We start from the raw sequence: 22,384 nt of genomic DNA on the forward strand, positions 1-22,384 counted from the left end.
TGAGTGAATGAAATGATTGTACATTGCGAAGACCTGCAGGACACCTGGGTTGCTCTGCTAACTAGCCGTCTGACCTTGGGGCAGTCACGCAGTTTCTTGGCCTTTGGTTCCCCATCTGCAAAAAGGAGGGCTGAGTGTGACTGCATCTCTCAGGGCTCTTTCAACTCTGAAATTCTGACTTTACAAAGAAGGGACTGCAAGAGCTTCCCTGTTTGCAAACATGTTACCCAGCAACTGCTGCTGTTCCAGAGGACTTCTCTAGACACGCATTTGCCGTAAGAGTGACCGAGCATGTACCGTGTGTAGAGGCCAGTCCTGGTTGTTCATATAAGGACAGTTTATTGTGGTTGATAGTGGTTAATGGTTGAGTTTGTTTGTTTTGTGGTGAGGAAGGTTGGCCCTGAGCTAACATGCACCCATCTTCCTCTATTTTGTATCGGGTATGCTGCCGCAGCATGGTTTGATGAGCGGTGTGTAGGTCGGCGCCCGGGATCTGAACCTGCAAACCCCTGGCCACCGAAGCGGAGTGGACGAACTTAACCGCTATGCCACCGGGCCAACGCCTAATGGTTGAGTTTGAATCTCCGCTCCAGAACTTCTTAGTTATTCAGCCTTGGATACATATCTTAACTTCTCTGCGCTTCCGTTTTCTCCATTTGTCAAGTGGAGAGAATAGAATTGACTTTATTAGACTGCTGGGAAGTGAATGAGATAATGCACAAAGAGTGTCTGTGCACAGAAAGCATTCAGTAAATTAGAGCTACAATTATTTGACAAGTATAAATCACCAGCGACAAAAGAAGGGAAACTACATAGGAAATAGGTTGAGATAATAAGGCAAATGTAAAACAGGAGTCAGTGGGATAAGTGGAGACTCCAGAAGGACGAGGAAGGCTGTAGGAGGAGCAGATTTGCCTAAGTAGATCGCAGTCGGGGAGCAGTCTTCAGTTCTGTTTTGGATTCTGACAAGACTTTTAGTTAATATAATGAACAGGCAGTTGGATGGAGCAGGATTGTAGATTAAAATGAAAAGTACTGTTAAGTGAAGAAGAGTATCTCTAGAAGGAGAAAATGGTCAAATCTGTCAAATGCTGATGGCCCCACCATTTGTCTGGTTGCACAGACCGGAAACCTAGGAGTCCTGTATTCCTCTCTGTCCCTTATACCCACATCCAGGCTATTGGGAAGTCCTACGGGCTCTGCTTCAAAGTGTGTCTCATCCCTCTTCATTTCTTAGTCCAAGCCACACCCAGCATTTCTTCCCCTCAGCAGTCTCCTCACTGGTCTCCCCTGTTCCTCTTTATAATCTGTCCTCCACATAACAGCCAAACTGATTTAAATTTAAAAATTGGATCACAACAGTCCTGCTTAGAGCCTTCCAGTGATGTCCTGTTATACTCAGAATCCGAAGCTTTTAACATCCATTGCTTTTCATGCCCTGCCTTATCTGACCTCGCCTCCATCTCTCTGTCTCGCTCCATTGAAGCTACTTGAATCTTTGTGTTCCTTGAATATGCTAAAGCTCTCTCTGGCCTCAGAGACTTTGTGCTTACCCTCCTTGAAATAGTCTTTTACCAGATTTTTGCATGACTCACTCTCACACATTAGACTCTAAATGTGGTTTGAATGTGAATTTGGTAGTCTTAAGAATTTTTAACTGAGTGGAATTCGTTGACTTAACTTGCAGTGTGTATCGTGAATTTGAAAATTGTAATGTAACAGCTCTGGTTCCTTCCTTCCCAGAAATTTAAAAGGTATTCCCATAGCAGCAGAAATGGAAGAGAGGAGAGTAAATCAGCAAATATTTATTTAGAATCTACTGCATGCAAGGCAGCATTGGGGAGACATCAAGAGAGGAAAAATCATAGAGCGTGATCAGAACTGAATTTGGATCCCAGCTCTGGGCTCCCATTAGCTGAGAGAGTTTGCACACCTTTTCTGAGCCTCAGTTTTTTCATTTCTCAAGGCAGACATGGATCCTTTCCTATGGAGACCTGATGGCCTCCCTCAGGGTCTGTGGAGCCCCTGGCACTTTTAGGGAGAGAAATTGTATGCAACGTTTAGGGTGTGTATGCTTTTTCTGAGAGAAAAGATGGTGCGGAACCATAATCAAGGTTTCAGTGCAGTACTCTGTGTGATGTATCTGTCTCAGTGCCTGGCGCTTAGTGAGCCCTCTGTGGATGGTAATTACAGCCATCGTTGTTACCAGTGGACTGTATACACAGTGTGTCACAGTGTAAGTTTGCATTTATTTGTGACATTGAGAGGCAATGTAACTTGAAGAGCATACGCTCTGGAGTAATGTTGCCTGAATTGATCTCTGCTTTGCCATTTGGTAGTTGCGTGATCTAGTTTCTTAACAACTTTGTGCCTCCCTGTATTAGTTTCCTGTGGCTGCTGTAACAATTACCACAAATTTAGTGGCTTAAAACAACACGGATTTCTTCTCTTACAGTTCTGGAGGTCAGAAGTCTGACATCAATTTCATGGGGCTAACATCAAGGTGTTGGCAGGGTGGTGCTCCCTGGGGAGGCTCTAGGGAAGAATCTGCTTGACTTTTCTAGTGTCTAGAAGCCACCTGCGTTGCTTGTCTCGTGGCCCCTTCCTTCATCTCCAAAGCCGGTAGCATAGCATCTTCAAATCTCTCTCTTTGATTATGGATTCTGCTTTTGTCATCACGTCTCCTTCTCTGACTCTGACCCTTTTGCCTTGCTCTTATAAGGACCCTGGTGATTTCTTGGACCAACCCAGATAGTCCAGGATAATCTCCCCATGTCAATATCCTTGATTTAATTACACCAGCGAAATTCCTTTAGTCATGTGAAGTAATTTATTCAGAGGTCCCAGGGGTTAGGGTGTGGACATTTGGGGAGGGGGGGCGTTATGTTATTTTGTCTACCACACTCAGCTTCCTTATCTATAAAATGAGAATAATGATAGTACCTATCTTGCAGAGTTAATACATATAAATTGCTTAGAACAGTCCTTGGCATACAGGAACTGTTTAATAAGTGTTAATTGCTATTATTGTCTTACTCTTTTTAATGGCTGCCTAGTTTTCCGTATGTGTGTGTACCAGGGCAATGGGGCCTCAGAGTCCATCGTCTTAATCGCTCTCTTATTGTTGCCCTTATCTACTGACTGATTATAGTAGCCACTTTTCTAGCCACGTAACCTTGGTTAAGCTAGTTAACCTCTTTGTGCCTGTTTCCTCAGTTGCAAAATAGGGATAACAAGGTACCAGCTCATAAGGTTGTTGTGAGGATTAAATGACATAATACAGGTAAAGAGTTTGGAACAAGGCTTGACACATAGTGTGTGTTCAGAATGTGTTAGCTATCATTATTTTGTCATATACCAGATTTATGTCTTTCTGCTGATGGACACTTGGGTTTCTCTTGGTGTGTTATTATTATTTTTTTTTGTGAGGAAGGTCAGCCGTGAGCTAACATCCATGCCAATCCTCCTCTTTTTGCTATCTTCCTCTACTTTATGTGGGACGCCGCCACAGCATGGCCTGACAAGCAGTGCATTGGTGTGTGCCCGGAATCTGAACCCTGGCCGCCAGCAGCTAAGCGTGTGCACTTAACCACTACGCCACGGGGCTGGCCCCCGCTCTGGGTGTGGTATTTTTTTTTTTTTTTAATTTTTTATTTATTTATTTTTCCCCTAAAGCCCCAGGCGATAGTTGTATGTCATAGTTGCACATTCTTCTAGTTGCTGTATGTGGGACACGGCCTCAGCATGGCTGGAGAAGCAGTGCGTCTGTGCGCGCCCGGGATCCGAACCCGGGCAGCCTGCATCGGAGCGCACGCACTTAACCGCTAAGCCACGGAGCCGGCCCTGGGTGTGGTATTAATTCAGCAGGTATTTGAGGAACAGTGTCATAAGTGCCAAGCACAGTCATAGATGCTAGGGATACAGTGGATTCTGGAGCGTACATTCTACAGGAGCGGGCAATGAGCATGTAAACAAGTAGGATAATTCCAGGTGAAAGAGAATGTGAACTCATTTTGGATGAGGTGGCCTGTGTGGATTTCTCTAAGGAGGTGACAGCTGAGCTGAGACCTAAAGAATGTTATGTGAAAAGTTGAGGGAAGAAGCAGAGAGAACAACTAGCGCCAAAGCGTTAGCGGCGGGAGCAGACATGGTGTTTTCTAGGATCAAGGGAGCCCAGCTCGGCTGTCACAAGTTACCAAGGGAGAGAGTAGGATGAGTCGAGATGAGAGTGGTGTGCAGGGCTCATGGTCAGGAACTTGCACATGGAAAGATTTGAGCAGGAGAGCGGCATAATCTAATTTAAAAGACCTCTCTGCCTGAGAGGGGGCCAGTGGGTTGTGGGGGACAAGAATGGAAGCAGGGAGACCAGGTGTAAGGCTGTTGCAGTTTTGTAGGTGAGAAGTGCTGGTGGCTCAGAGTAGGGTGGTGGCTGTGGGAGTGGAGGGAAGTGGATGGATGATGCTGCTGTGAATATATTTGTATGTGATTTTTGTGCCCACTTGAACATTTCTGTAGGATTGATTCCTAGAAGGGGAACTGCTGCATCAGAGAATGAATGATAATAGCTGACATTCATTAAGTGCTGACTATGCGCCTGGTCCTATTTTAAGTGCTTTTCATGTAATTGAGCCTTAAATAAGCAGTAGTCTGGGGGCCCCTAGCATGGTTAAGGATTAAACACACACAGACATATTCAGTGTTGATGGCAGTTCAGTAAGCTCCCGAGCAGTCAGTCTGTAAAGCTCTGTAGGATGTGGGGATCGTGGAGAGGCCACGTGGCTGTATGTGACTTAGGTCAGAGCCGTTTATATGTAGCGCTTGCTCTGAGAGTTCAGTGGAGGGAGTGCTCGCTTGAGTCTGCAGTGATAAGAAAGGACTTTTTGAGGACATGGCATTTGAGTTGGGGTTTGAAGTCTGGGGGAAAGGCTGGACTAGGCATGGAAAGGAAGAGTGGGTGCATTTCAGGCATGTGGGATGTTGCGATTTCAAGTCTGCAGGTGGGAAACTGAAGACATGTTGGGGAGTGAGTAATCCGGTAGCAGTGGGAGATGAGGCTGGGGGAGTAGGAGGGATCCAATCCTGAATGCTTTTAAATGCTAGCTTTAGATTTTTTTTCTCTGTCTGATATTTTTTGAAAATCAGAATCAAACCCGTCACTGAGCCCTTTTATAGTTAAGCCAATGGGGATTGAGAAGTTCAGTAAGTTCAAGTAACGTATATTGGGCATCTGTTACGTGCCAGGGATTATGCTAGATGGCTTTGCAGACACATTTTACCAGGTTGTTGAGGGGATTAAATGACGTGAAGTCAGAATTGGTATCCCCATTTTACAGATGGTTAAACTGAAGTTCAGAGAGATTGTGTAGCCTGTCGGTCACCCAGTTAGGAAGTGGCAGAGCCGGAGTTCAAACCCAGGTCTTCAGACCTAGAGGGCAGTAGTGATCGGCAGTGCCCATTGCTGAAGGAACGTCAAGGAGAACAGAGCCTGTGAAGAAGTTATTGGGTTTGGAGATTAGGAGACAGCCGTTGGTAATGTTTGAAGATGCAGATTCCTAAAAGAGAGCTGGGCCATTCTAGCTGTATCCTTGAGCTACTGGAGCAGCCAAACAGGAAAACCCTGTCACTGAGACTGAGAGGGAACTTGGAACGTGGAATTCCAAGTGCAGCGGTGTCAGGGCCAGGTGAAGGGGGGGCTTGTAGACTAACAGTGACCGCAGAGACCTGGAAGGCACAGCTATATGCAAGGGTGCTCAGCCTTTCCGATGTCAAAGGTTTGTTGTGTGCACCATATTCTCTTTGGAAACATCGCTTATTCTGTTACTGGTTCTCAAGGGATTGGAGCTCCTCTGTTTTTATTTTACTTTTTTTGTGAGGAAGATCAGCCCTGTGCTAACATCTGCCAATCCTCCTCTTTTTTTGCTGAGGAAGACTGGCCCTGGGCTAACATCTGTGCCTATCTTCCTCCACTTTATATGGGACGCCGCCACAGCGTGGCTTGCCAAGTGGTGCGTCGGTGCGCGCCCGGGATCCGAACCGGCGAACCCCAGGCCACCAGAGCGGAGCACGCGCACTTAACCGCTTGCGCCACCGGGCCAGCCCATGGACCTCCTCTGGAAAGCCTCTAGCTTTGCTTCCTCCTTCCACCCGCCGATGTAATGCTCTGAATGTGTGAGGAGACCTGCCTATTGCTAGCATCTCTGTTACTCACCTTGCTTGTGTGTTGTAAGACCTGTTCCCAATTCCCACCTATTCTAGTGAAGTGGAATTGTCACTTGAAAGGCTAGTGTCTGCTAGCCTGTGGTTGGCAGTGGAAGGTCCACACAGAAAAAAAGCAATAATGGAGAAGCTGAGACCCAGACGTATGCCTTTGAGGGAAATATTGTGAATATTCTCCCCCTCGCCCCATTTTACCATTTGGTTGTGTCAGCGAAGGAAACCCAGAAGCTGCTGGCATCAAGAGTAAGTGCAGGACCTGATCTTATCAGCCACCATTCTCGTTAAAGACTTCTAGTCTAATACATGCCAGTGTCCATAATTACTAGAACCATTTTTAGAAAAGAGTTTCTGCATGTTCTCCCTCATACTGGTACTTGTTGAGAATCAGCTCATTTCATAAATTAAGAGCAAACTCACTGGCCAACAGAACTTGAATTTATGTGAGACTGTTCTTAGTTCTTACTAATCCTTTTCAGTATGAATAATCATACATTTGCTGCAGAAATATTAATGAGTTTAATTACAGGGTGCTGCCTAAGATCCGGATGGGGTTGTTTCATAATATATGATGAAACTCTTTATTTCCTTTTTCAAATCTGAAAAATTCAGTTTCTGAAACACTCCTGTTCAAGGGATTTCAAATAAGGTATTGTGGACCTATACTGCCTCCCACTGACCTCAGAGTTAAACCCAGACTTCCTGGGATAGCCCAAGAAGAGCTTTTATGAGCCTCAACTTCTGTCACTTTATGCAGTTATAACGATCCAGACATTTCTTCCTAGATACACTCTCTTTCATGGCACCACGTTTTAGCTTGTGTTACAGCCTAAACAGTACCCGTTCTCACCACCTCTTCTGCTCTCCTGCTAGTCCACGCCATCCTCCTCTCAACGGTGACACTCTTTCCCCCCATGGCTTTCCGTCATGCTTAGAATAAAATGCACAGTCCTTACAGTGCCTGTAGGAGCCGTCATGGTGTAGTCCCTGGTCTGTCTACCGCCCCATTTCCTACTGTTCTCCTCTTTGCTAGCTGCTCTTTAACTGCTCTGTCCTCCTTGCTGTCCCTGAAACCTGCCAGGCACTCCTCTGCTTCAGGGCTTTTGCATCTGATGTTTCTTCTACCTGGAATCCTCTCCTCCAAATAGCTGTGTGTTTGTCCTACGTTTCATTTTGATTTTTGCTCAGCACCTCTTTAGAAAGGCCTTCATGATCAGTCTGGCTAAGACAGTATCCTCTATCATCCTTTATCCATATCAGGTTTGATTTTTCATCACTTGTTGATGTTTTATGTACTCTTATTTGTCTCCACGAAGTGTAAGCTCCAGGAGGGCAGGGATTATGTCTGTCTTATTCACTGCTGGATTTCACCCCTTAGAGATGTTCCTGGCATAGCAAGTGCTCCATGAATATTTGTGGAATGAACTGTTCTCTACGGGGTGGATTGGAACCTGTCTTTTTCCTAGATTTGAGGCCATGATGCTTCAGTGCGTTTAGTAAAAACCAGAATTATTTCCCTGTTACTTTGTCTCGTTTTGTTCTTCGATGACTTGTCGAGATTCTTCTGTCCTCTGTCATCCGGTTAACAGTGTCTGCCTTATAGGCTGCGGGCCTCCCGGGTGCTTCTTGTCGGCATGAAAGGCCTCGGGGCTGAAATAGCCAAGAACCTCATCCTGGCAGGAGTGAAGGGCCTGACCATGCTGGATCACGAACAGGTGAGATGTTTGGCCCCCCATCACTCTCCTTCACAACCCCCCCTCTTCCATATAACACCTGGAGGTCTTGTGGGTTCCTACTTGCCCTTTCAGGGCTGGGGAAGGAGGGCTGACACCAGCGGAACTGCAGCCTTTGGAGACTGACAGCGCTAGCACTGGGTTTGAATTCAGCTCCACCACATCCTAGGTGGACCACCAGTGGGGAGTCCCGTCTCCTTGTTGAGCTTGCCTGTCTGGGAAATGGAGTTAACTTCTCACTCGGGTGATTGTGAGAAGTAGAGGAATGGCTTTCCCATTTGTACCTATAAATCACTTGAATAACTAATTAAAAAAGCAAAATTGCCTCGGGGCTTCGTTATGGTATACTGATTCTGCTTGAGAAGGTCTAAGATGAGGCTCAGGAATATATGCATTTAAAAGGTATCTCAACTCAATAAAAAAATTAATTAATTAAAAAAAAAGGTTTCCCAGGAGATCTTGATGTAGATGGTTTACAGACATTACTTTGGAAAACATTGGATCAGAGAGAATGTATGTGGACTCCTTAGCTTAGTGGCTGCACATAATAAGCATCCAATAATTAATAATAATTATGATATAATGCTGTTTAATTGATAATATAATAATAGTGCTCAGCTTCAAAGTAGCTTTCTCTGACCTGTCTTTTCTCCAAGATGAAAATAACTGCTTTTATTTCTCTGCATTCTCGTACCTGAATGACGTTTTACTTTTTTTAATAGAAAATATCAGATATATAAAGAAAGTAGAGAGAATAATATTTGACAACCCATCTACCTGGCTTCTACAGATACTTATTATATTTTGTTGATTTTTTAAAATTTATCCTCTCCCCTATATTTTTTTGCACAGTGTTTTAAAGCAAATTCCAGAAATCGTGTCTCTTTAGGTAAAATATTTCAAAGATTGTATTGTCACATGGTATTCTTTGTCTTTTAGGCAATGAACAGGGGTCCTGTCTCGTGCTGAGTGACTAGCACACAGTGTGAGGTATGGGCTCTGTGGACAAAATTAAATGTTAGCGAAATTTTTAAAAGCTCACCTTGTTTGAGGTTTCAGAAGAAAAATAATATCTGGAATTATTTTTTGAAAATTCTGCAATATGAAGAGAGATGTAGATTGGCTCACTTAATATCACAGTCACAAGCTGATTTTTGACTTGAATTCAAAACCTTCTAAGGAAAGAAAATTCCTGCAGGCAATCTGCCAGGTTATTAACGTCTGAGCACTGGCTGCTTTGACATCTCCCCAACCACAGTGCTCCCTAGAGGCAGGAACACCCCAACTAGAGGAAGGATTTGTTTGCAGTGTACTGAGGTTAATAGTGGAGACCCGAGGAAGGATGGTTCCTACACTTGTAGGCCCTTGGCGTGGAAAAATGAAACCGCACAGGATGGTGACTTCCTCATCTGATTGGGGGAATTCGAGAATGGAGAACGATCATGTGACACCGAGTGGTGTATGGTATGGTTCTGTCACTGCCTCAGTCCAGTGACGAATGCCAGCTGGTATTGGAGTGAACAGGCTGATTGTCATTCCTTAGTCTTTACTTTGAGGACTTACAGGGCCTTCCACCTGCCTTCCACTGCAAGGCCTAACTCCTCTGACTGGTTTTCAAGGCTTAACATGGTGGTTCTCAGTCCTTACTGCACTTGAGAATATTTGGGGAGTTATTTAAAAATAGAAGTTCTCCAGTGAACCTAACAGTCAGGGAGGGTTGAGAACCACTGGCCTTGTATAACCTGGTCCCAGCCCCCTTCCCAGCCTGACTCCCATCTCATAAATTTAATAGTCCATGAACACTCTGTGGTTGTTGCCCTTGCACTTTGCTTGTGCTTTTTTCCCTAACTGGGAACATTCCGGGGAGACAGTGCTGTGTAGTGCAAAGGCTTTGGAATCCTGCAGACTTGGGCTCAATCCCATCTCCTTAAGCTGGACAAGGGATTTAACCTCTCATAGACTCAGTTTGCTTATCTATAAAATGAAGATGTTAATGCCTGCCCCTTAGAGTTTTTCATTTAGTTTACATCAACAAGCATCTGAGAGCACCTCTTGGCTACCCTGAAGTATGCAAGGTAGTGGTGATATGAAGATTCGCAAGATTTGGTTCCCATTCTCAAGTTTTTTCAGAAACTAGAGAAGACTACCTGACTCAGGTTGTGGTAGGGGGACATGAAAGGCTTCCTGGAGTTCTGATCTGAGTTGAGTCTTAAAGAATAAGTAGAAGTTTATCAAGTTGAAAGGCTGTGTTTTAGGCGGGGGACATTAGCAGAGGCACAAAACAGCATGGTGGAAATAGAATATAACAAGCAGTTTGGTGTTTTTAGTTTGGTGTAAAGCCCAAAGTGGTGGGGGTGGAGGCAGGTTGCAGGTAGGGTCCAAGTCATGAAGAACCTGCTAGTAAGCCCCGCTGTCAGCTTTTACTTAATCCTCTATGTGAGGAGGAGTCATTGAGGAGTTTCAAATGGGGGACGGGTGACCTGGTCTGCTTTGGGCTTTCTGTAGATCACTAATTATTGTATAAACTATGGGTGGCACAAGATCCAGGGCAGAAGAACACTTAGAAGGCTGCTTTAGTCATTTCCGTGAGAGATGAAGAGGATCAGAGTACTGTTACTGGTGATAAAGAGGGCAAGAAGCACACAGAGGTGAGAAGAGCTTAGGTGGTGGAATTGATAGGGTTGAATGTGGGAGTGGAATTTGCAGCTGATGCTTATTACTAAAGGTGCTGGACAGTGTTCTAAGAGCTGGAGTTCTATTATCGCATTTAGTCCTCACGACAACTCTGAGATGTAGGGAGTATTATCCCTATTTTACAGATAAGAAAACTGAGGGAAAGAAAGTGAAGTGCTGGCCCACCCAAGGTCACGGTAGTTAGTGGTACAACCAGGATCCAGGCCGTCTGACTCCTGGCAGAGCCCTTGCACTTAGCCACCTCACCCGGTGGCTGCTGTCAAGGAAATACCAAGAATGTGAATACCAGATTTCTGGTTCAGGAGACTGGATGGGTGGTTGGTGGACTCCTCAACAGAGACAACAAATAAACGAGTCAAATATGAAAGGCCTATGGGATATCCAGGAGGAAATATCTGCTGGGCAGTTAGTTTAATAAGATTCAGATCAGGAAGAGATCTGTACCAGTAAGAGCGATTTGAGAAATATCGGCAGATTTTGGTGGAAACTAAAAGAGGCATTGAGTTGGTTTATGGAGCTGTATAGAGTGAAAAGATGAGTGATTCTGAGATGGAATCTAGGGGACAGTCACACCTAAGAGGGCCCATGTAGAGACTGGAATGTCTAGTGAGGGAGGAAGAGAACCAGGATCTGAGAGGCCAAGGGAGCAGAGTACAGCTAATAGAGTGATTAGTAAGTGCGTTGTTTTTATTAACATCCTCCTTTTACATGTCATTGCCTCATACTCAAGGTTACACAGTAAGTGGTTGAGCCAGGATTTGAATCAAAGATTTGAATCCTGCCTGAGTTATTCCAGAGCCTTGCTCTTAACCACTCTCATGTACAGCCTCCTGGTATGTAATGAGATCCCTGAAGAAGCAGGCTGGGATGGGTCACGGATACTGTTAGAGGATTGGCCTTGAATGGGAGAAGGACCAGCTCACTTTCTGGCAGGAAAGGTAGTAAGGGAGAGTGTGGATACTTGTGTGGATAGTTGGCAGGAGGAGAGGAGGGGAGATTGCTTCTCTTGAACCCAGTCTTGGTGAAAGTGGCCAAGTCTCTTGTAGAGATTAACAGTTGAATTAGATGTTTGATGTGTGAAGAAATGCTTTGTGAGCCGTATGGAATCTGTAATCCTACTGGTGGCTGTCAAGTGATTATATTATCTGTCTTTGAGGCTCTCCTCTGCTGACATCCAGCCTTATGGGTGAAATCGTACCTCTGCTCCGGCCCACACTCATCTCTCCTTTCTGAGTTTTAATTGAATTTGAGTTCGTTTCAAACATTCTTAATTGTGTCTGATTTTTACACTGGTCTGATTTTAAACCACTGTAGGCAGGGACTACATCTTTTAAACTACTTATGTTGCCCTCTGAATGCTTAGAGTTGGGCACATGGTAGGTATTTGGAAAATTCTTACCTCTGGTAATTATGTGGTTTTGTTAGCAGTTACAAATTTAAGTACTGTAGAAGAAGAAAGCATGGACTTTTCTGTTTAGAGTGAATTTTCTTCATAAACACAAGGGGGTGCTCTTTAACCATCAATGCCCAGTAAAAAAAAAAAGTTAAATGTCGCTATTTTGAAGCCTCTGGAGAGTGTAGGGAGTCTGCATTAGGCAAATATCTGCAGGACCAGTAATATAATTAGATGGTAGGTATTTTAATTATCCTTTAAAATGTAAAGATTCATTGTCTTTGAGATTTGTTTTCCCCCCAAATTCAAGTATTTAAAAAATAAATTATTCCTAGGTTTCTCCAGAAGACCCCGGAGCTCAGTTCCTGATCCGTACTGGGTCGGTTGGCCGAAACAGGGCCGAAGCCTCTCTGGAGCGAGCCCAGAATCTCAACCCCATGGTAGATGTGAAGGTGGACACTGAGAATATAGAAAACAAACCCGAGTCGTTTTTCACTCAATTTGATGCTGTAAGTTTCATAGAGAGTGTAAAATCTGCTGTGGGAATTAAGCAAATGAAAACACTGGTTGTATATGAGATACACTAGAGCATTAGAATCTCAAATTCTGAGCTTTTTCCCAAGTAAGTTTAGAAGCTGTTCTGTTCCTTCGGTCTAGTATGTTGCCTAGTAGATTGGAGTCTTACATTGCCTTATGAGTATACTGCCTTGTTAGTAGATTCAGTGTGTTGGTGGGTAGAAGCAGTCTGTTGGATCTGCTGTGGCTGTTTGGGAGTTGCTGTGTATTGGTTTCTTCTTTGCGCATATGTTCCCCTAGACCAGGTTTCATCATTGGTGTTTTGTCTTCCTTCCAGAATCTTTGCACATAGCTTCAATACATTTTATTGCAAAAGTTTTCTCCTGAAAACTTAACAAGTTGGTGATTAATTTCTGTAGCAGAGTCTTTTTTTTTTTTTTTTTTTTTTTGTTAGAAATAGCAAACTACAGCTTGTGTTTTGTCTTAAAAAAGAGCACACCTGATCTTGGTCTGTCTGTGTCTGTCTCTGTCACACAGCCACTCTGACCATGTTGCCATGGATAACTAGACAAAATCACTCCAGTCCTAAGCCAAATGAGGCATAGCCATGCTCATTTGGTTTCACTGCCACATCTAGGTGAAGGTGAAAGGATAAGTTAAATTTTGTTTCAGTGTCTGTGACCTTTCAGACACGGTTCCCTGTACCCTGGAAAAGCTTAGCAAATGTTGGATAACCATGAAATAGTCACAGATGATCTACTTGTTTTTGAAATGAAAAGCCCATTCCATGAGAGGTTAGAATTTGGGTTGGGTAGTTTGTTTTTCACACTGTTACATTTCATATGTGCATCTGTTCAAATATGGGCTTGGAATGATGGATCATCTGTGCGTTTTGTCTCTTTTTTTAAAAAAAAAGAATTCATTCTATTTTGTAACTCCAGGTATTAGAGTATTTTCCATTTGAATACAAGTCTTCTCTTCATTTCTTTATCCGTAGTAACCACATTTGGTTTATTTTAGGTGTCCCTTGACCTTCTAGCAATTAGAGAGAAGCTTTGTTAGAAATGGAGCGTGGGGCCAGTTGCTTGTGTAACGCGTGTGCACGGGGCAGGCATGACTGCCTCATAGGCCATGTTTGACTGGTCTGCGTAGGTTTTACAGTCACTTTTGACCCTACAGAGTTCCATTTGGTCAGTTGATTATATGTTCCACTGTGGCCGTCTTACCTTTTAGATTTGATTTTTACTTGGGTGGCTGCATCCTTTGAATGACACCAGAGAAGCACATTTCTCTGAGTGTTATTTCAGTATTCAGGCTGCCAGAGAACAGCAAAGAGATTCTATCAAATGGAAATACCCTTTAATTTCTTCTCCAACTTTCTATGTTCAGAAGAAAACATATGCAGTTTAGAATTTGTCTTCTTGGCCCTGATCACAAAGCTTCTGAAAAGATGGTGTTTTAGCAGTAAAAGATAGCCATTTCCAATACCTCGACGTATTGGAACATAACCTAGAGGCCTCAGAGCAACACTGATAATTCCACTGAGTGAATCACTGGTTCATTGTCTAAGTCTGAATGGAAGGTCACTTGGTCTGTAACCTTGTCTTTTGTCCTTAAATTCAGATAAAGTTTCACATCGAAAACTGTGGAAAAATAATCTCAACAGGACTTGTTTATCTTCTTTATCTTAACATATCAATCAAAAGAAGGGGAAAAAATGCCCTCATATTTAAACGTGACCTTTGAGTCAATTTAAAAAACTGGTTTTTTGCTGTAGCTTATTCAGATTTCAGTAGATTTAATAATGTAGAAATAACTTACGCTGTTATTAGTGTGTTTTTCTTTTCCTTTTCATGAAAACTATGAAATGTGGTTTATATATGTTTTCTGGATTAGGGGAAACAAATTCATTGAATGGCTTTTACTTTCTAGCTAAAGAGATTTCGTTTTGGTTGCAGAAAGTGATGATCTCGTAATTTACATTTTCTGTACACTGAAACCTGCAACTTGTCTTTTTGTCTTCTAACCATAGGATCCAAAGAACCTGTTGTACCAGTTTGAAACTGGCTTTAGACATGCCCAGAGAGACTGTTCATTAAGATTTATTTAGACATCAGGGCCGTGATTCACAGTCTGCAAAACTCACACCCAGCCAATTTCTTTCTTTCTGTAGGTATGTCTGACTTGCTGCTCCAGGGATGTCATAGTTAAAGTTGACCAGATCTGTCACAAAAATAGCATCAAGTTCTTTACAGGAGATGTTTTTGGCTACCATGGATACACATTTGCCAATCTTGGAGAGCATGAATTTGTAGAGTAAGTTTGGGAGAGGAGGGGAGAGCATGACATTTTCAACATGTAGTTTTCTTCGCTGGTAGGAAGTGAACCACTTAAGGAAAGTGTTTTTCTATAATACTTAGAACATTTGGAAACCAATTCAATTAACAGCTTACTGAATACATAGATTATGTGTTCAGAGTTGCAGGAGATGTGGCTTCTGCCCCACAAAATGATAGTCTAATCAAAAGCATAAAGAAACCAGAGTTCTCATATGTGGAAGATAAACAAATAAACAAACAGGTAAGGAGAACAGTTTGGTGGTTACCAGACGGAAAGAGGGTGAGGAGATGGTGAAAGGGGTAGAGGGGCACATTTGTATGGTGACAGGTAAAAACTGGACTGTTGGTGGTGAGCACGATGCAGTCTATACAGAAACTGAAATATAATAATCTACACCTGAAATGTACACAATGCTATGAGCCAATATGACCTCAATAAAATAATTTTTAAAAAAAGCAGAGTTCTTAAGGCAATCAAAGTCCAACACATGGATATTTGATCAGGTGGTGAAGCCACACTTTCTAGTTAGGGAAGGCTTGCTTGGATTGTAAACATTTGTTCCTCAGTTTGGGCTTGCGTGTTTTCAGGTTGAGAGATAGTAAAATGAGTACAAAATAGTTAGCTGGGCAACTCTAGAGGCATGCTCATCCAGAGTCTACCTTGGAAAGGCTCCAAGGTCCAGAGATGGCTCTGGTAGAACAAACAGACCTTATCCCCTCCTTTTGAACGCTGAGGTTGCAGACCGTGGTAATGCTCACATGATGAGACCTTCAGTGTTTTGAACTTAACAGCTTCTAGATGAAAGATGGCAGACGATACCAATATTGTAAAACTATATGAGTTGGTTGTTTGGCTGTAATTTCTGACCACCCCCCTTGTTAATGAGAGGTAGAGAGAGGCCCTGTGTGGTAGGTGAAACTTCATTCCACAAGACAAGGACTGCCTTCTTCTGTTTAGCTTCTTAGGCAAGTCACTGAAATTTCTCCAGTCTGCAAGTTTCTTGCCTGTAAAATCAAGATTGGGGAAGGATAAACATGGTCAGGATCTCATAACTCTATTGTTTTATGGCTTTAACAAGATCTAGTTCTTTGGGCACATTATAAATGGATAAAGAAGTCATGGTTTAGAATGGATAAAGAAGCAGGCCAGATTATTTTAATGTGAGCTCCCCGTGGCAGAGGGGAGGAATTAAGTTTGGCTCTATTTCACGATTCAAGTGAAATGTACAAGGTTTATTGAGAACTTGCTATGTACTAGGCAGTGTGTCAGGCAATTTGTTATTTCTCTTCTTATAATAATCCTGTCAGGGATTGTTATTCCCACATAGTGGATAACTGGTTTACCAGATAATCCATAGCTGAGTTGGGATTTGAACCTAGATCTGTGTGACTCCAAAGCTTTTGCTCTTAACTACCATCCTGTTCTGTGGCTGGTGATTCAGAGGGTAGAACTCGATTCCCTCACCTTGTCGCCCTCTAGGGAGAAAACCAAGGTTGCCAAAGTTAGCCAAGGAGTAGAAGATGGACCTGATACCAAGAGAGCAAAACTTGATTCATCTGAGACAACTATGGTCAAAAAGGTATGTGTACTGGCAGCGGGGGCAGGGATGGGGGAGTGGGGGTGGGTTGTGTTGAAGGTCAGAAACCCCGGGGCCTTGTAGGGGACAGGCAGTTACAGTTGCAAGCAAGGGAAGCAAGCATGTAGTCTTAAAAGGAGGGCTCTGGACAGACTGGGCCAGTGCTTGTCCCATTGAAAGGAGGCTGCTGCTGCTTAGCGCCAGCCAGCTGTTGTCATGAGGGAATGTGGACCCAGCAATGCCAGATGTGATTTTTCAAGAGAATCAGAAATGTAGATTTTTATACGCTCTGTCCCAAACTTTTTAATACCGGCAACCTTACTCACCTTGGTTCGAATGCTGTTCCCGTCAACTGTGGAGGCTAAAGAGAACGTGCCTGCAGGACTTATCTGCTCTGTGGACCACTGATGTGGCCCTCAGGGGTATGGAGTAGTATCAGGAAGACTGCTTTTGAGCAAAGGCCGTTACTCTTGTGTACAAAAAAATTTTGAGGGGGATTGGTAGACAATTTAGTAAGGTCCTAATTGGGCAGGGAGACAGTTTAAACTTGAATTACTTTTGTTTTGCTCCTTTAAAATAAAGTTTTTGGGTTTTTTTCTCACCAAATAACCTTTTAACAAAGGCCTCATTGTTGACAAGTGTTATCAGGTATATATTTTTTTAATATAGTTTATGTTAGGGGCTTAGAATCTACTGGAATCGGTGCAGTAATTTAAATTCATTTTGGAGAAGGAGGAGTGGGGAGCGAATCAGAAGCCGTGGTTCCGTGGCTGGTGTTGGAATCTGAGAAGGGCATCATGCGATGGGGAAAACAAGATGAAGTGGCCAGAATTGGTTTTGTTGAACTGAGGGGAAGGACATGACCAAGCCCATATTTACTCTTCGCTTTGTAGAGCTAAATGTTGAGAAAGAAAAACAGCTGGCCAGAGCGTCGAGTTCAAATTGCTCTAAGGGGGGGATTCTAAGAGTGCAGAAACCACAAAAGAGACTGCAGAAAACCACAAAAGTGGAACTCTTCGAGTTTCCAGCAAGGCCGTGTTGGAGATTTTCTTTTTCTTGCTCTTTCTGTTTGTATTGGAATAGTTTAGTGCTGTGAGTGTGATACAGAGGAATTATTAAACCCTAATTTTAGTGTCTATTCACAGGACCATAATTATCCAGAGTGAACATTGGTGTTTTGGCCAAAACTTGGGTCCGTTCTTTCTTCCTTCCTTTCTTTCTTTTTGAGGCCCAGTCAAGCTTTATCTGAATAGCTCCGTGAGTTTGGTGGGGGGAGATAAATTGTTAACTAACGGAGGAGTACAAAAGCAGCTTTGTGGGTGCTGTCAATTTATAAATCACACCCTCTTACAAGTGTGACACTTGGCCTTGGTGTGAAGGGTTTTATGGCTTAAGGGCTTCTCCGATTGAGGCGGGTCTTTCACATTCAAATGGAGAGAGCCCTAGCTTTGTTAGCCCTTCACAGCTGGAAGTTTCCCGGGAGTCAATTCTGATGGTGCCCACTGGGGCGGATCTGGAAATCTCTTTTGGGAGCCACTTTATCTAGCTATGAGGAGAATGTGGCAGCCCAGGCAGGCGGCCTTTGCGTACCATTCCTCAGGCTCTTCAGTCCCAGAGCTCTTTGTGCAGCCTCTTCCTACATGGGGCCAAACTCGAAGGTATCAAAATATTCCCCAGCTGACATTGTTAGTCAGCTGTTTCACTGGACAATTCAGGCTTGGATTCCAACCCCGAGCCCTTGAGGTTGCGAGGCATTTAGTGCATTCCTGATGACAATCCCTGGGATTCCAAACCTTGTCTTTGTGTGGCCTCCCCAAGAGCGCTGTGGAAGGATCGGGCTGAACGGGGTCCAGGCCGTGGCTTTGCCACCTTGTAAGAACAGACCTCCATGATTTCGAAGTTTTCTTCCAACTCACTCTCTTGATTCAGATTCTGCCCTTTCGCCTAAATCGTACAGAATAACTAGTTGGGTTATGCTCAGAGTGCAGGTTGGGGGTGGGGGAGCAGCCACTTCCTGTTTCCTGTGAAAGGTTTCTGGTTAGGGTTCCCTTTCCCTCCCCCCTTTCCTTAGGTTCAACCAAATGTTGTAAAGGCACTTTTGCTTCAAGGTACACATTGTGCTCCTAAATTAGAAACTTTAAAAAACAAAGAGGAAAAACAGAGCTTGTGGTTTTCACACCATCTAGGAAGACACTGAACCTTTCTAGCACATGTGCCATCGTGATAAATAAGGCAGTGGGAAAATGCCCAGCCCGGAGATGGGTGCTCAGTAGTTTGTTAGCTTCCTTCGGTGCACAGGAGAAGTCATGAGGCAGATTTCATCAGAATCAGGTCTTGGGCACAAACCTAACGCACAGTAGATAAAGGAGAGAGCTATGGTTTTGTGGTGAGGAAGTGTCCAGGATGGTTTCCTAGAAGAGTTAGAGTTGGCATGTGAAGAACAGTTTGCTAAGCACCGAAGCCTGGATCAGCATTCAGTCACAGGAAGTAGGATCCACAAAAAGCACGGATGTAGAGACAGAGTGACTCTGGCTTCCCTCACTCCAGAACAGCCAGCTCTGTCTGTATGCATTGCAAAATGCCTGCCCTTTGCAGGGCACTGCATTGGGTGTAGGTAAGCACACCCAGTCCTGTTGTCTCTATTTACAACTGACACTGAAGCTAAGAAGTTCAGTGACCTGCCCAAGATCCCACAGTTGTGTAAGAAGGAATAGACAGGGACAGCGTGACAGTGGTTAAGGGCAGAGGCTCGCCCTGCGACCTTCAAGGTGAATCCCCTTGAAGTTTCTAGGATAATCTGAAGTTTTATGAGGATAGTGGGATAAAATATGTGAAAATTGGGATCATTCCAGAAAAACCTTTAGGATAAAAGGCCACTGTCACACTCCCATGTTGCTGCTCATGTTTCTTTATTGTTAGGGGCTGCCAGACCTGATGGCTGATGGTGGTTACTCTCTGTAATAGCTCTTTAAAAATGGAACATAAAGTAGGATTTTGTGCAGGGGCCGGCCCAGCGGTGTAGTGGTTAAGTTTGCGCGCTCCGCTTCGGCGGCCAGGGGTTCCCAGGTTTGGATCTTGGGCGCAGAGCGACATACTGCTTGTCAAGCCATGCTGTGGTGGCGTTCCATACATCAAGTGTGGATGGGCATGGGTGTTAGCCCAGGGCCAATCTTCCTGAGCAAAAAGAGGAGGATTGGCAACAGATGTTAGCTCAGGGCTAATCTTCCTCAAAAAAAAAAGGTAAGATTTGTTCATGATATGGTAAGAAATACCGAGATAAGTTTACCTCTGCTTCTGAAATAGTAGGTGACTAATTTGGGTACTGTTAATGTACTTTTCATGACTTAGTTGTGAAATTCCACAGTTGAGTAGTGATTCATTATTTTGATTCCCCCTTTCTGAGCAATTTGTTGACAACTCTTTCATCCTCCTCTCGTCTCCATCCTAAATGAAACATTCCTGATGACTGACTGGCTCAATTCCTCCTCTTTATGTGCACCTTGCTTTGTAATGCTGCTTGCACCTCAGGTTACTTGTCAGTATCTCTTCCATTGGAGATTCAGCTCCCTGGGGGCAGGGTGCTTTTGTTCGCCGCTGTGTTGCTAGTGCAGTGCCTGGCACAGTCTATCAGGAAATGTTTGTTCAGTGTAGTTGTGGCTGTTCTGCAGCATAACATGACAACTCTGGAGGAGATTACTGTAATTTTAAAAAAGAATTCTCAAATTAACTTTCTTTGTGACCAACTAAACGGATTAACCTTGTAGTACATTAATTCTCATAGGTTAGGTTATTTGAGCTGATCTGAGAGAACAGAATTCCAAAGAGGAAAAGGACTTGGCCAGGAATATTTAGAAGTAAGTCACTGGGTTGCCTAGACCAGAACTTTCAAGCCGGAGAGGTTCAAAACCCTGCTAATTGTCAGAATCACTTGGTTGGGAGGTGGGGAGCAGCAGGGAGTTGCAGGGTGCAGATTGCAGAGTTTGCTGGAATGCTGCCGGCAGATTTTGCAGGGGGACAGTTGTGGAGAGTGGGGTGGGTACTGGTGGTGTCTTGTCTCACAAGGGAAATGTTTCTGGGCTCTAGGAATGAGGGAACGGGGTCCCACTCAGCATCACAGCACAATCTGCTCTATTTTTCTTATTGTGATATTTGATACACAAAACTGGTGCGACATCAGTGCAAGTTACAGAACGTAACAGTAAAAACAAACACTATCCAACTTCAAAACATTTCCAGTACTGTTGTGCCAAGCTGTGTGTTCCTTCTCTGTCTCCCCGCCGGGGCTGCTGTACGTTTGTGTGGATTTAGTAAGGTACCCCGGGAGGGGTGGGTAAAGCCCTGCCTGGCATGGTCTTATCATTTGTTTGTAAATCTAAACAACGGAATAAAAATTATTGTGTGATGTTATAGGTATAAATTAGGAATAATATAGCTAACCACCATGTGCCCACCACCCAAATTCAAAGCATAAAACGTAGGGCTGGCCCTGTGGCATAGCGGTTAAGTGTGCACACTCTGCTGCTGATGGCCCGGGTTTGGATCCTGGGCGCGCACCCACGCACCGCTTGTCAGGCCATGCTATGGCGGCGTCCCACATAAAGTGGAGGAAGATGGGCACGGATGTTAGCCCAGGGCCAGTCTTCCTCAGCAAAAAGAGGAGGATTGGCATGGATGTTAGCTCAGGGCTGATCTTCCTCACAAAAAAAAAAAAAAGGCATAAAATGTGACCCGTGTGGTCGAGGCTGCCTGGCTATCCCTCCCCAACATAAGTAACCACTCTCCTCAGTTGTGGTTCTCATTCCCATGCATTTCTTCTTACTAAGTATCTCTGTATTTCCAAGCCATATAGAATTGTTTGGTATGCTTTTTAACTTCCTAAAAATTGGTTTCATATTGTATGTATGCTGCCACCTGCTTTTTTAAGAGCAGCATTGTGTTTGTGAGGCTGTCTGTGTTTGTATGTAGTTTTAGGGCTTCGCTGTCCGTTATGGTAGCCACTAGCCACATGTTTAAATTAAGATTAATTAAAGTCAAATAAAATAAAAAATTCAGTTCTTCAGTCTAGCGACATTTCAAACGCTCAGTAACCACGTGTGGCTATTCACACCGTATCCCAAAGCACCGATACAGAACGTTTCCATCCTCACAGCAAGTTCTCTTGGACAGCACTGCAGGGCAGTCTTTTTTTTTTTTTTTTTGGCTGTATTTATTTATTGCTCTATTGATCGGCATTTAGGTCTGTAAGTTTCCACTGTTAAAAACTGTGCTGTGGTCAGTGGTGTGTGTGTGTAGATAATCTCCTTGGGTAAAGTGTGATTTCTCTAGGGTAGGTACTTAGGAGGAACACTGGGATATGTGCATCTGCCTTCAACTTGACCAGACCCTGTTAAATTACTCTCAAGTATTTTTATCAATTTATATTCCAGAACCAGCACTATGTACCAGTGGCGTTTGGTAACTTCAGGCTCTTGTGCCCCAGTGCAGAGTGTGAAAACTGTCTTGCGTTATGCTTGTCACTTGTTAGAATGCTTTGAAACCTCTAGCCTCCCCTGAGTAGGTGGGGCAGTTAGACTTCGAAATCTGTAATTCTGAGAGTTATTTCAGTTCTGATGTACGTGCAGCTTTACATCCAGAACTATGTCACTTGTTAGAGATGTTCAGCCTGGTTTAAAGAGTAAGATATGGTCACAGTCCCAGATGTGGAAAATACAGAACCAGCTGAGAAAATGTGAACGCTGCTAGCCAGTAATGACTGTAACACTCCTTTCAGTATTTCTTCTATGCACGCACATAATAAAATTGGAGTACTACTTAATGTATATTAATACATAGAAGACATATATAGTGACCAAATATATAGGACATATCTATGCATTATCTTTGGCTTTTTTCGCCCCACGTACTTCCATAAGCACTCCC

General features: G+C 43.7%; 1 protein-coding gene across 2 annotated transcripts in view; it reads left to right on the top strand.

Moving 5' to 3' along the window:
- The window catches only part of SAE1 (SUMO1 activating enzyme subunit 1), a 66,545-nt gene that overhangs the window by 3,929 nt on the left and 40,232 nt on the right, over positions 1-22,384 (top strand). The window contains exons 2-5 of one of the 2 annotated variants that reach the window (XM_058529688.1): positions 7,817-7,928; positions 12,369-12,542; positions 14,723-14,865; positions 16,369-16,468. In XM_058529688.1, the coding sequence (XP_058385671.1) occupies positions 7,817-7,928; positions 12,369-12,542; positions 14,723-14,865; positions 16,369-16,468 (529 nt within the window). The remainder of the gene's footprint in view (positions 1-7,816; positions 7,929-12,368; positions 12,543-14,722; positions 14,866-16,368; positions 16,469-22,384) is intronic. The other variant, XM_058529689.1, reaches the window with a different exon arrangement.

The sequence above is a fragment of the Diceros bicornis genome, chromosome 34 (genome assembly GCF_020826845.1).
Source record: "Diceros bicornis minor isolate mBicDic1 chromosome 34, mDicBic1.mat.cur, whole genome shotgun sequence".
NCBI classification, from domain to species: domain Eukaryota; kingdom Metazoa; phylum Chordata; class Mammalia; order Perissodactyla; family Rhinocerotidae; genus Diceros; species Diceros bicornis.